Below are 12446 nucleotides of genomic sequence, written 5' to 3'. Positions count from 1 at the left end.
AGGGGCACAACGCAGATGGCTTTGAGGGTGCAATTTCCAGGTCCTTAGTCCATCTATTTTCATTTATAAAACTGATCAGCCGGGAGCACACAACACATGGGGTCCCTGAAATGTGGGCCCTCATCTCCTACATCTCTCAAGATTTAAAAAAAAAAAAAAAAAAAAAAAAAGGCACCCCCTGCCCATCCCTGTCTTACTGTGGAGCATTTCTCCCAGGCATAGGGCCCCCTGGGTCACCAAACAGATAATCCGGAATGTTGGGGTACATGTCCAAGAAGCACATTGCTCTGGGACTGAATGGCAAATTCTTTTGCAAGTTAGGTTGTTTGCAATATTTAGCTTTCAACAAAATTGAAGACAACCTAATCAAGTGAGCTAATAGGTTATTAAAAGCAATTTTTTTGGCCGTAGCCCTAGGGCAGAAAAAAAACAATTTTTGATGATATGTTAACCATGTGATTTTGTGGCATATAATTCAGAAGTTCAGAGAATCAAGCTATAACAAAGCTCCTTCCAGCTCATTTACCTATTTATGTAAATGAGGTTTCCCAGTGTAAATGAGGTTTCATTTACAAAAATGAAGAATAGACTAAAACTGATTCTGAATTGTCTCATTCTACAGTAAGAATATTCATCCTCAGATAAGTGAACTAATTGGAAAATATTTTCTATTCATCCTTGTAAGAGATACATTTCCAAAAGTTTTTTGTTTTCTGTTTTGGATAATTGTTTATCATTCTATAGTAATAATCACTAAGGATAACTTAAGCCAGGAAAGAATGAACACTTGGAACCCTGTGGTTATTAGAAATGAAAGCAGCCTTCGTCACGTGGACACGGCGGAGGGAAGGTGCTTGGTCACGTGAGCACCAAGGAGGGGAGGTGCTGGGTCACGTGGACAGAGAGGAGGGTAGGTGTGGGGTTACGTGGACACCGAGGCTAGGGAGGTGGAGTGGCCACGATGAACCAGCTGTGACATCTTAGGCCATTCACAACCGTCACCAGAAACGAGCAGTCCTGCAGCTGCAGAGCAAATCTGCCGGTTCACGTGGTCTGGGAGTTTGGGGGCTTCTCTCCTCCTGGGGGGCCTAAACTAGACACGAGTCTAGAAGACTGGGGCTTCTGTGCCGCCATGGATGGGAATACGTGTGCCCTGTAAGGGAGTCTTTGGCCACAAAGGAAACCACCTGGACCCGCACAGCAGACGTCACTTTGGAGACCCACAGGGCACGGCTCACGCGAGGGGCTTGGTAGAAATGATTTTATTTAGAAATTGGTACCATGTGACACCCGGAGACATGCAAATGGTTGTGCTGAAGCCAAAGCCTGGTCACTTCCCCGCGAAAACGATTCATTACAACTGCAAAGCTGACGTGCCAGGCACTGTCTTTGCTAGATACAAAATCTGAATATGTGGGGGTTGATCAGCAGAATATAATCCTCACATAAAAGCCTAAAAAAAATGATTGCTTTGCACGGCCAGGATGCTGTCCCTCCTATATTCCATTTAAGCGGGGCCTGGATGTCTCCGATGAGTTCATGTGGGAAAATACATCTTGGCATTAAAAATTAAAAAAAAAAAAATGAAAACGAAATTAAACTTTCAATTTACTTACACATTTTTGTGGCAGACTGGTAGATGAAGTGATCAGTAAAAGGCTTCTAAGCATAAAAATATGTTCTATTAGGATAAAATTCTGTGGGCAAAGTAGGAATGGAAATAGAAGTTCAAGGTGAAAAGGAATGGTATAAAAATTCCAACTATCAAAGAAGAACTTGTTCATGTATTTTCTAAGTGAATAATGGTGGGTTTAAAATTGCTAGGGTTCTCAGATTCCATTGGTGACATTAAAGGGTGATGGAAAAGTTTATTTCAAAATATCAATATTTACAATACTTCATAAATTACGTCTTTTGCAGTTACTGATGCATTTGATATATTTATTCAAGAAGGTGAAAAGGAGTACATCGTTTGAAAAATTATTTTAAGGTACAGGCAAACAAAATATTTTAAGGAGTCTGTGAAGTGAGGGAAGAATTTTTCTGATGCCGGAGTCATGGTTGTGTTTGTGGAAGAAGCAGAGACAAGGATTGAAGATAAAGGAGAAAAGGGCACAACTAGCGAGCAGAGTTCCAGGGAGAAAAGTACGGGCAGGGTTAAGGAAAGAAGCAGAGGATTTCGGTTATAGGAGGAGAGAAGAGGGACACTGCTTTTCCTGAGATTGGAGGGCAAGGGAGGTGAAGATGGTAACTTCGAGCTAGCGCAGGAGGAAGTCAAGGCTATAAATGTGGGTGACTTTTTTTTCTTTTCCTTTTAGTAAAGAATAGGATACAGATATCTTTGGAGAGCAAGAGTGGGAGACTCCCTCAGTCGGAGGGAAAGTAGCAAAGGTCTGCACTTAAGGTTGTGGGGGTGCAACATGGGAACATCAGAGCTGCTTTATATTCCGTCTAGCTCCACAGAGTTGAGTTGGCCAATCAGAGAGGAATCAAAGGATGGCCAAGCATCAGAAAGCACCCAGCTTTGGGTCAGTAGCAGCAGTGTTTAGCCTGACGAGGTGATCTGGTTCCTAAGTGGGGTGTTTGCTTTGGATGGGGAGATTTGGCAGGAGAACCTGAGTAGCTTTACCAGGGCAGGACTGCAGCTGCTTCATTCATTTGTCTTGGGGGGGGGGGGGGGGGGGCGGTTCTTTTTTTTTTTTTTTAATGAGGCAGAGTCTTGCTCTGTCACCTGGGTAGAGTGCAGTGTCATCATTAGCTCACTGCAACTTCAAACTCCAGGCTCAAGTGATGCTCCTGCCTCAGTCTCCTGTAGCTAGGACTATAGGCACACATCACGATGCCTGAGTAATTTGTCTATTTTCAGTGGAGTTGGGGTCTTGCTTTTGCTCAGGCTGGTCTCTGAACTCCTGAGTTCAAGTGATCCTCCCGCCCCAGCCTCCCAGAGTACAAGTATTAGAGGCTTGAGCCACCGCACCTGCCCGGGGTTTGTTTTTTTCCCACAGCACTTATTGCCTTCTGACATACAATGCAATTTATTTATTGTGTTTATTGCCCTATGTAAGGTATGTGTTTTGTTCACTGATAGTATCCCAAGCATTAGAATACCCCATAACATATTATTGGTGCCCAGTAAATTATCTGTTAATAACCAATCAGTGAATGCATGAATATATTTATGCATTACACATTTCCTCAACTAAGGAAGTGATTTTCAACCTGTAAGGGGGTTTTACACTTGCACAAGTCAATCCATATGCAATAATATAAAGTTGAATCCTTACCTCACAGCATACATAAAATAAAAATAAATTTCAAGTGGATTAAAGACCTAAATGTTAGTAAGACAATAAAAACCATGGGATGCAATCTAGGAGACCAGATGGACCAGCTAGGACCAGAGAAGACTTTCTTAGCTAAGACAGAAAACTTGGGAGCCATAAGAAGCAGGGACACACCTGACCACACGGAAACCTTTTAAAAGCCACCGACAACTTTCATGTACGCAAAGGGTGCCACACATAAAGATAACAGGCAAATGACAGATTTTTGGGGGGAAATATTTGAAATCCAGATAAGATACAATGGATTATCTTTAATACAAAAATCAAAGAATGCTTGCAAATCGATAAGAAAAGACAACCTGATTGGAATTGAGCCCAAAGATGTGCTTACACAGTTCACACAAAATTAAATCTAAAAGGCCAATAAATAGAGAAAATCATATGCAGACTTACTCTGTCAGAGAAGTGGAATTAAAGTATCAGTAAGTTATCACTTTATACCCATCTGACAGAAGAAAATTAAAAAGAGCAAAAGTGTCTGCTACTGGCAGGGATGTGGGAAAAAAGATACTCGTATGCAGGCTGGTGGAAATGTGAATTGTCACAGCGTTGTTGAAAAGCAGCCTGATGACATTTGTCAAAATTAAAACTATATACGCCACCTGACTCTGCAGTCCCACTCCTGGGATCTCATACCACTATTTTGTGGTTAGAGATATAAATAAATGTTTATTGCAGTATTGTTCACCATAGCAAAGGACTGGGAACAAAAAGTAAATGTTCTTCCATTAGAGAAAGAATGAATAAATTGCAACATTAGCCTCATGATGGAATACACGCAACATTTAAAAAGAACATGTTAGCACTATAGAAATTGGTTTGAAGAGATTTCCACAAGGTATTTGAGTGAGAAAAGAAATGTAGAAGAAGGACATAGGCAATTTTATTTTTTAACACCAACAATGGCCAGAAAATAAAGACATGTAAGTGCATATGTATTGTTATGAGTAACTACATAAGCATGAAGAAAAATCCTGCTTGATTATGGGAGTTACCTGGGAGGTGATAGCATGAAATGGGAAGTGAGGGAAAGGGAAGGAAATTAAAAGAAAAAAAAAAATACTGCACTAAAAACAAAAAATGTGTGTTATGATCCCATTATGTAAAATGATGCCTATGTGTGTAAGGATGCATTTGAAATTAACCTACAGACCTATAGGCAACCTAAAAAACACATGAATTCAGGGCAATGTGTGTAACAGGATGCTGCTTAACTAAAAACGAACCCAAACACTCCTACGGTACATGCATGTGAGCTTGGAAATGTGGGTCTGTCTGTCGGACACCTTGGGGCTGGAGCCAAAGGGAGAGTGGGGAAGGGGGAGCCGCCTTTTCTTCTTTCACCTTCATTGTGAGTGAGAAACTGTGTCGATTGTACCAGTTGCCTGTCCTAACGGGGAAGGGGAATGAGGGCCTCTTTAAAATAAACCCTGACAATGATGGATATTTTTAAAAAATTGTGGGGCTCGTGGAAAACAAACTTTGCATCTATTTTAACTTGATTCCAGTTTGGGTTGGTGTTCAAAGAAAGCTACAAAGTGTCCAGAAAATTCTATGTGTACTCACTGCCAACTCAATATTACATTTCTTTAGGCTCCCCCAAATTAGAATTATTGAAATGTAAATTCTAAGGCTGCAGAAATCTGGGCGGGTGGCATGAATGTGTTCTGGACTCTTCTCCCTTCCCTCCCCTCAGCACACGACGGGATCGTGATTAAGATCGAGGTGCAGACCAACGACGAGGGCTCGGAGAGTTTGGAGACACCCGAGCCTCTGATGGGACAGGTGGAAGAACACGGCTTTCAGGACTCGGAGCTGGGTGACCCCTGTGGGGAACAGCCAGACCTGGACATGCAGGAGCAGGAGAACGTGCTGGAGGAGTCTACGGAAGGATCCAGCGAGTTCAGCGAACTCAAGCAGATGCTGGTGCAGCAGAGAAGCTGCACAGGTAAGTGTGGGGGTGGGGGCAGTGCCACTGCCATTCGGCCCCTGGGAGGCACCTGCCTCACGGGAAAGCTGTGGTTCCTTCAGAGGTCGTTGGAGGCTGAGCAGATGACAGGTGTGAAAGAACCCCAAGTACGACCTCTGGTGTAGGTTTCCTGCTCTCCATCTCTAAGAATCTGTCTCTGGGCTAGGAAAGAGTGTTACATCCAAAAACTGGTTCAGACAGGACTCACTGGGACCTTGGAGATCATCTGTCCAAACCCCACATTCTACAGGCAGAAGTAAAATGTCCAAGGCCACATAGACGTGGCAAAGCTAGAGCTCCCCTCTCCCTGCGTGTCCTCTATTGCCACACGTCATATTACCAGTCTCAACTAACTTGAAGATTTCTGCCCTGGGGAGCATGTTTTTAAAATGACTACGGTATTGGCTTTCTCTGGTAGAACCTAGTCATCATTTTTGTTTAGTTATAAAGGCTCCGTGTGAGTGAGCCTTCTGCTCACTCTTGCTCCCTGTGACTTTGAGAACAGTCGGGAAGTGGGTTCACTGTGTCCTCATCCCAGGACTGATTTGGTGATACATTTTCCAGTGTTGAACTCTTCCTGCAGTCCTAGGAAAAGCCCTACTTGATCATCATGGCATATTGTTTGAACACACAATTGGACTTAGGTAACATTTTACTCAGGAGTTTTCCAACTATGTTCATATATAACATGAACCTGCATTTTCTTTTCTTAAATCATCCTCATCTGGTTTTGGAAACAGTGTTATACTAGACTTATCAAATGAACTGGGCAGCTTTTGCTCTTGTTCTATATTATAAAAAAAATGTATAAGATAGGAATTAAGTGTGTTCCTTGAAAATCTGGTAGAATCCACTTGGGGTTTTGTTTATGTGTTAGTCATTAACCATCACAAATTTATATATTATTTTTTATATTTAGAAATGTATCCATATCCATTTATCTAGGTTTTTTTAAGTATTATGTTGAGTTGAATTTTTTTCATTTTATCTGCAGATAATTCCTCTATAATTTGACTTTTTGCACTTAATAAAATGTCATGGACATCCTTCTTTGTCCAAAGATGTGGATCTAACTTCTTATTTTTAAATCGCTGCATGGTATTTCAGAAGTCTTTCAAACGTACCACATTGTCTTTCATAAAAGAATTGGGATAAGGCAAATTCTGAGTATATACTATATTGGGAGTGTCATAATATAAATTCCAGATTGCCATTTGAGCATTCCCCATTAATTCTAGTAGAACCTTAGAAAACTACTAAACAGTAGTTTGTGGAATTTTGAATCTTGATTTAGGGCCAAATGTTTCATTTTTATCATTTTGTTAAGAAAAAAGCAACTTTGATGTTCAAGGAGAGTTTAGATCTTTTTGGGTCCTATTTTCCCCTCTGCCTTTCATATATAACTGTACTTTCAGGATAAGCACTAGGGCAACTAGTTACCAGCCTCTGCAGCTGCCTCCTCCTTGATCCCTTAGGCATCGTGCTCCAAGGATCACTTCCTGCTGAAAATCCTAACACTACTGAGGCAGCACTGAGTCAGCACACCTGTGTCCTAATTTTAACACCGTAGTTTACTGGCGTTAGATGAGGAGTAGAAAGTGCCATAGCCTAGGAGTCCTGAACATTGCCAGCTTCAGTTTCCCTGCTGTCACTTGAGGGGTGGACTGGATGGGCCCTAAGTACCTCTGAAAAGGCCTATGACTTGACTGTATTTGGAAACATCACTTGTTATCTCCGGGCTTGGCTGCTTCCTCTCTGAAATGGGGATCATTCTTACTTGACTTATCCTATAAGATATTGTGCACATGGAAAGAGAGAACAAGTGTGAAAGTGCTTTGAAAAAAGACTTGTTTAAGAATTCTGCAAGTCCAAACTTACTGTGTCTCAAAGATGGGCTCAGAGAAGTTGAGTGACTTTCTCATGGCACACAGTGACTAAAAATAGCACTCCCCAATTAACAGTATTTAGTGAGTGCCAAATAAATACAAGGCATTTGAGAAAACTCAGGAGCCGGTGGCCACTCGTTTTCTCTAAGACTTGCATTCTCATGGTTCACTGTAGAACTTGTCGTTGTTTGGGCCTTAAAGGGCCAGGCTAGAGGGTGGCGGGCTGGGGAGAGGGAGGGTGGGCATCCATCAGCTAGGCTGTGGGTGGCACTACACACCAGAGCTTGTGGGAAAGACTCAGAAAAACCACCTGATCCAGCTTCAAGGCTGGTAGGGCCTGCCTGTGTCGGTGAGTCATCCATCCATGAGATGTGACAGGAGAAGGCTGAGTTCCTAACTCTCGGGAGGAGCCCCCGCTACTGTGGGCTCAGAGGAGGCTTGAGTGCTATGGGCTGGGATCATCAAGGCAGACATGGAGACTTGGAGAAGAGGGAAGATTTCTGGAGGAGGGAGAATAAAGGCTCTGTGAGGGGAGATCTCCAGTGGGTTCAGGAAAGTAGAAGACCAGTTAGCAGAGTTCAGGCAGAGGAGTCTTTAGAGGGGAAATGACTGAGAACTTTCTGAGTCAAGACCCTTTGTACAGCTGGTAGAAACCCAACTCTCAAAGTAGCCTAAATGGCAAAGGGGTGTTTATCAGTTAAATAATTGGTAGGATCATGACTATGCCAACCTCAGGCGCAGCTGGATCTGAGCGCTCCCATGGTGGCTCGTGTGTTGCTTGCTTTCTTGCCTGCGGAGTACGACTCCGCGAGCACCTTCCCATCGTGACTGCCAAGAATCAATCTGCCCTGTGTCCTCCGCACAGAATTCCAAGAGAGGGCTCTGAGTGACCATTTGAAGTCTGGGCTCATTCCTGAACCAAACACCAAGGCCAGCCTGGCTTGCACGTCCAGCCCCGTGGGTGTGGGAACGACGGGCCGCAGGGAGAGGAGTATTTTCCCAAAAGAAGGAATTTGGGCCAACAATGCAGTGTTTGTTGGTGAGGGTGATGCGCTGCTGTAACTCCAGGTTAGGGGCACTAGGCAACATCTAATGTCTCTCTCTCTCTCTCTGTCCCTGGAGCAGAAGGAATCGTGATAAAGACAGAGGAACAAGATGAGGAGGAGGAAGAGGAGGAGGAAGATGAGCTGCCGCAGCACCTGCAGTCCCTCGGGCAGCTGTCTGGGAGATATGAGGCCAGCATGTACCAGTCCTCACTGCCCGGGGAGATGTCCCCTGAGGGCGAGGAGAGCCCGCCGCCCCTGCAGCTGGGAAACCCCGCGGTGAAGAGGCTGGCGCCTCCCACACATGGCGAGCGGCACCTGAGCGAGAACCGCGGAGCCTCGAGCCAGCAGCAGCGGAACCGGCGCGGCGAGCGGCCGTTCACCTGCATGGAGTGCGGCAAGAGCTTCCGGCTGAAGATCAACCTCATCATCCACCAGCGCAACCACATCAAGGAGGGGCCCTACGAGTGCGCAGAGTGCGAGATCAGCTTCCGGCACAAGCAGCAGCTCACGCTGCACCAGCGCATCCACCGCGTGCGCGGCGGCTACGCCTCGCCGGAGCGCGGGCCCGCCTTCAACCCCAAGCACGCGCTCAAGCCGCGCCCCAAGTCGCCCAGCTCGGGCAGCGGCGGTGGCGGCCCCAAGCCCTACAAGTGCCCCGAGTGCGACAGCAGCTTCAGCCACAAGTCGAGCCTGACCAAGCACCAGATCACACACACGGGCGAGCGGCCGTACACGTGTCCCGAATGCAAGAAGAGCTTCCGCCTGCACATAAGCCTGGTCATCCACCAGCGCGTGCACGCGGGCAAGCACGAGGTCTCCTTCATCTGCAGCCTGTGCGGCAAGAGCTTCAGCCGCCCGTCGCACCTGCTGCGCCACCAGCGGACTCACACGGGCGAGCGGCCCTTCAAGTGCCCCGAGTGCGAGAAGAGCTTCAGCGAGAAGTCCAAGCTCACCAACCACTGCCGCGTGCACTCGCGCGAGCGGCCACACGCCTGCCCCGAGTGCGGCAAGAGCTTCATCCGCAAGCACCACCTGCTGGAGCACAGGCGCATCCACACGGGCGAGCGGCCCTACCACTGCGCCGAGTGCGGCAAGCGCTTCACGCAGAAGCACCACCTGCTGGAGCACCAGCGCGCGCACACGGGCGAGCGGCCCTACCCCTGCACGCACTGCGCCAAGTGCTTCCGCTACAAGCAGTCGCTCAAGTACCACCTGCGGACCCACACGGGCGAGTGAGCGCGCGCCCCGCCGCCGCCGCCCCGCCAGGTGCGCGGGCCGCGCCCCCTCACCCCGGACACCTGCCTCGGCCGCGTCAGGCCCGAGCCCAGCGGGCGGGGGCGGGGCGCCCCCCCAGCCCCTTTGCTGTGAGCCCCCCTCTCCTTTCGTCCCTCCTCCCAAGGACACGGGGGTAGTGAGACCAGGTCGCTTGCTGCCGCGTTTCCCCGGGGCCCCAGGGGGGAGGGCGCGGACCTGGGGAACCCCTTCGGGCTGTTAATTTCCTTGACAATAAAATGGATGAAACCAATCAGCACGGGGGGAGTGATTTGGCCGCCGGCCACTCGGAGGGGCGGTACAGGGCCATTTAGCTGGGGATAGAACTTTATAATTACCTTTTGGATACTGTGGTTCTATTTGATAATAATAGAGTAATTTTTAAAAGACGAGCGTTTCCTGTTTGCCGTTTTTGTTTGGTTTTGAAGGGGAGGGGTTGAGAAGGTAACCCGAGGGACATGTGCTAGTGTCAGTTGACAGGCTCTATTTGGATCCCTTTCAGGGCTCACTCCCCGTGTTGGGTGGTGAAGGAGACGCCGATCCCGCCCATCATAAAATCGAAAAGGAGAGACGGGACTGACCACCTGAGTAGTAACGAGTCTAAGGAAGGGTGGAAGCTCCTGGCTGCAGACCATCGAGTGTGCCTGGAGCCCTGAGGACGGCGGGGTTCAGGACGGAATCGGGCCCAGTGGACTAGCATGGACAGGGACAGGGGCAGTTTGGGAATTAGCCGGAAAGAAGGACCGAGAGCAAAAGCTGGACACCTCCCTCAGGGCCCAGGTTTTCCTGTCCAGCTAGAAGTGCAGCTGGTGAAGGAGTGGGCTGGCCGGAGGGCCTAGGGAAGGGGCTGCAGAGGGCCCCTGGTTGCCAATCTTTGGGGAAGCCACAAAAGGCACCCGTGAGAACATTTACGTGAATGTTGCACCAAAGCTACTCTCTAGACATGTTGAATGCGCTAACAAACCCTAGTTTTTCTAGGTAATTCACTCATTTCCGATCACTCTCTAGCTTTCTCTCTCATATAGAAAGAGAAACGCAGGCACATTACGCTGCCTGCGGAGCGATTTACTCTCACTCTGCTGCTAGGCTTGGCAATGACCCAGAGAGAATTCAGGCCATTTGAAGGGACAATTCACGGCGGCTAGCGGAGTTCGATCTCAGCCACGTACACTGGGAGGCTGCGCTTTGCTGAAGGCAGAGACTGGCCTGAGGAGGGCGCTGCTGAAGCTGGGCCTGTGAGTCTTGGTGCGATGCTATTAATATTATAGAAGGGGGTTCAAAGAAGGGGATTTGGAGGGAGAAGGTGATACGTTTTTTACTTTCAGGGGACCACAGAGACGTCAGCTCCTTCTCCTTTATAAAAAATGCATAAACTGATGCACAGAGAGAGGGGAAGTGATGGCCCAAGAGCTCACATTTGAAAGGATGTAACTTGTGCTGAAATTTTCTAAATTGATGGTAGGACATGAGGGATGGCAGCCAGAGCAGGGAGCAGAGGCCTGGGCTGGCATGAAGGGCTGGAGGGGAGGCCAGTCCCGAGGAGACCTCCAGCACTAGCTGGAGAGCTGGGGCAGGTACGGGAGCAGGTAGGCGCTGTAGCTGCAGCAAGCACAGCGTGCGATGTGGAGGCGGCCTGCAAGAGTCGAGAATGGCTTCCCCAAGGAGGTGGAATCTCAGCTGGGGCTGTGGGATGAGGAGGATTTCCATAGATGAGAAAAATGAGGAGGGCTTTCTTGGTGGGGGTAGTTGTAAAAGCAAAAGTGTGGGAAGTAGGCTCCACTTATGATTAGGAAGCAGTGATGGATTAAACCCACTGAAGGGCTTGTGTAGGAACAACAGGGTCAAATATTGGCCTGGAGTAGACCAGGGCTGCAGAGAAGGTCTTGGATCTAAGACTTCAGGGCTTTGGAATTTGTTTTTATTTATTTATTTTTATTTTATTTATTTTTTGAGACAGAGTCTCACTCTGTTTCCTGGGCTAGAATGCCGTGGCATCAGCCTAGCTCACAAGAAACCTCAAACTCCTGGGCTCAAGCAAGTAGCCTCCCAAGTAGCTGGGACTACAGGCATGTGCCACCATGCCCGGTTATTTTTTCTATGTATATTTTAGCTGTCCATATAATTTCTTTCTATTTTTAGTAGAGACAGGGTTCTCGCTCTTGCTCAGGCTGGTCTCAAACTCCTGAGCTCAATCCGCCCACTTCTGCCTCCCAGAGTGCTAGGATTACAGGCGTGAGCCACCACACCCAGTCTAAGGCTTTGAAGTTTGAATTGGATCTTAAAACCATTAAAGACTGTTGGGCAGGAGAGAGAGGTGATGCAACAGATATCACAGGACCGAATCTGATGTGCAAGGAAACCTAACAGTCAGGTGTGGGAGAACCAGTGTGTTCCATGGACAGTTCTCGGATGATGGAACTGGTGGGTGGGGGTTGAAGGGATGGCAGGGGAAATAGTTCTTTTGAACACAGGATATTTGAAACCTCCAAGAGATGTTAGCAGAGGCATTTAGGGAGATACTTGGTGGAGGGCTCTTGCTACCCCAGATCTTTCCTAGTCCTGGAGTTGCAGGACCAAAAAGTGCTAGAGATGTTCAAGTGGAAACCATGGCAGTTTGGGGTAGAATCCAAGTTAGAGACTTCAGACAGTAAATTCTTTTGTTATATAAAGTTACCAGGACACCGTGGGGTCATGTGGGAGTGGTGCTTGAGAAGTTTTCTTTTTCTAGGAAATCTTATTTTTGAACAAATGAAACCAAATATAGTCAAAGACTGGTACTTTAAAAAAAAAAATCCATTTATTGCGTCAACTAGACAGCCCTGTTCCTGTTTGTGGACCTTTATGTCTTTCTCTGTTAGGATACTGGATACCATTTGAAGTCTTTCAAGAGACATAATGTTATCTCAAGACTGGCACATCTTATGCAGAG

At 47.2% G+C, this 12446-nt stretch overlaps 1 protein-coding gene across 3 annotated transcripts in view; it reads left to right on the top strand.

The window, feature by feature from the left end:
• Positions 1-9906, top strand: part of ZNF777 (zinc finger protein 777) — a 28116-nt gene extending 18210 nt beyond the window's left edge. The window contains exons 5-6 of one of the 3 annotated variants that reach the window (XM_069461328.1): positions 5041-5292; positions 8325-9906. In XM_069461328.1, coding sequence (XP_069317429.1) covers positions 5041-5292; positions 8325-9481 — 1409 coding nt within the window. In that variant the 3' untranslated portion in view covers positions 9482-9906. Of the gene's footprint in view, positions 1-5040; positions 5293-8321 lie in introns of all 3 variants that reach the window. The other 2 variants (XM_069461327.1, XM_069461326.1) reach the window with 2 other exon arrangements.
• The last annotated feature ends 2540 nt before the right edge of the window (positions 9907-12446 follow it).

The sequence above is a fragment of the Eulemur rufifrons genome, chromosome 29, assembly GCF_041146395.1.
Source record: "Eulemur rufifrons isolate Redbay chromosome 29, OSU_ERuf_1, whole genome shotgun sequence".
Classification (NCBI taxonomy): Eukaryota; Metazoa; Chordata; class Mammalia; order Primates; family Lemuridae; genus Eulemur; species Eulemur rufifrons.
This window is presented reverse-complemented; position numbering and strand designations above follow the sequence as displayed.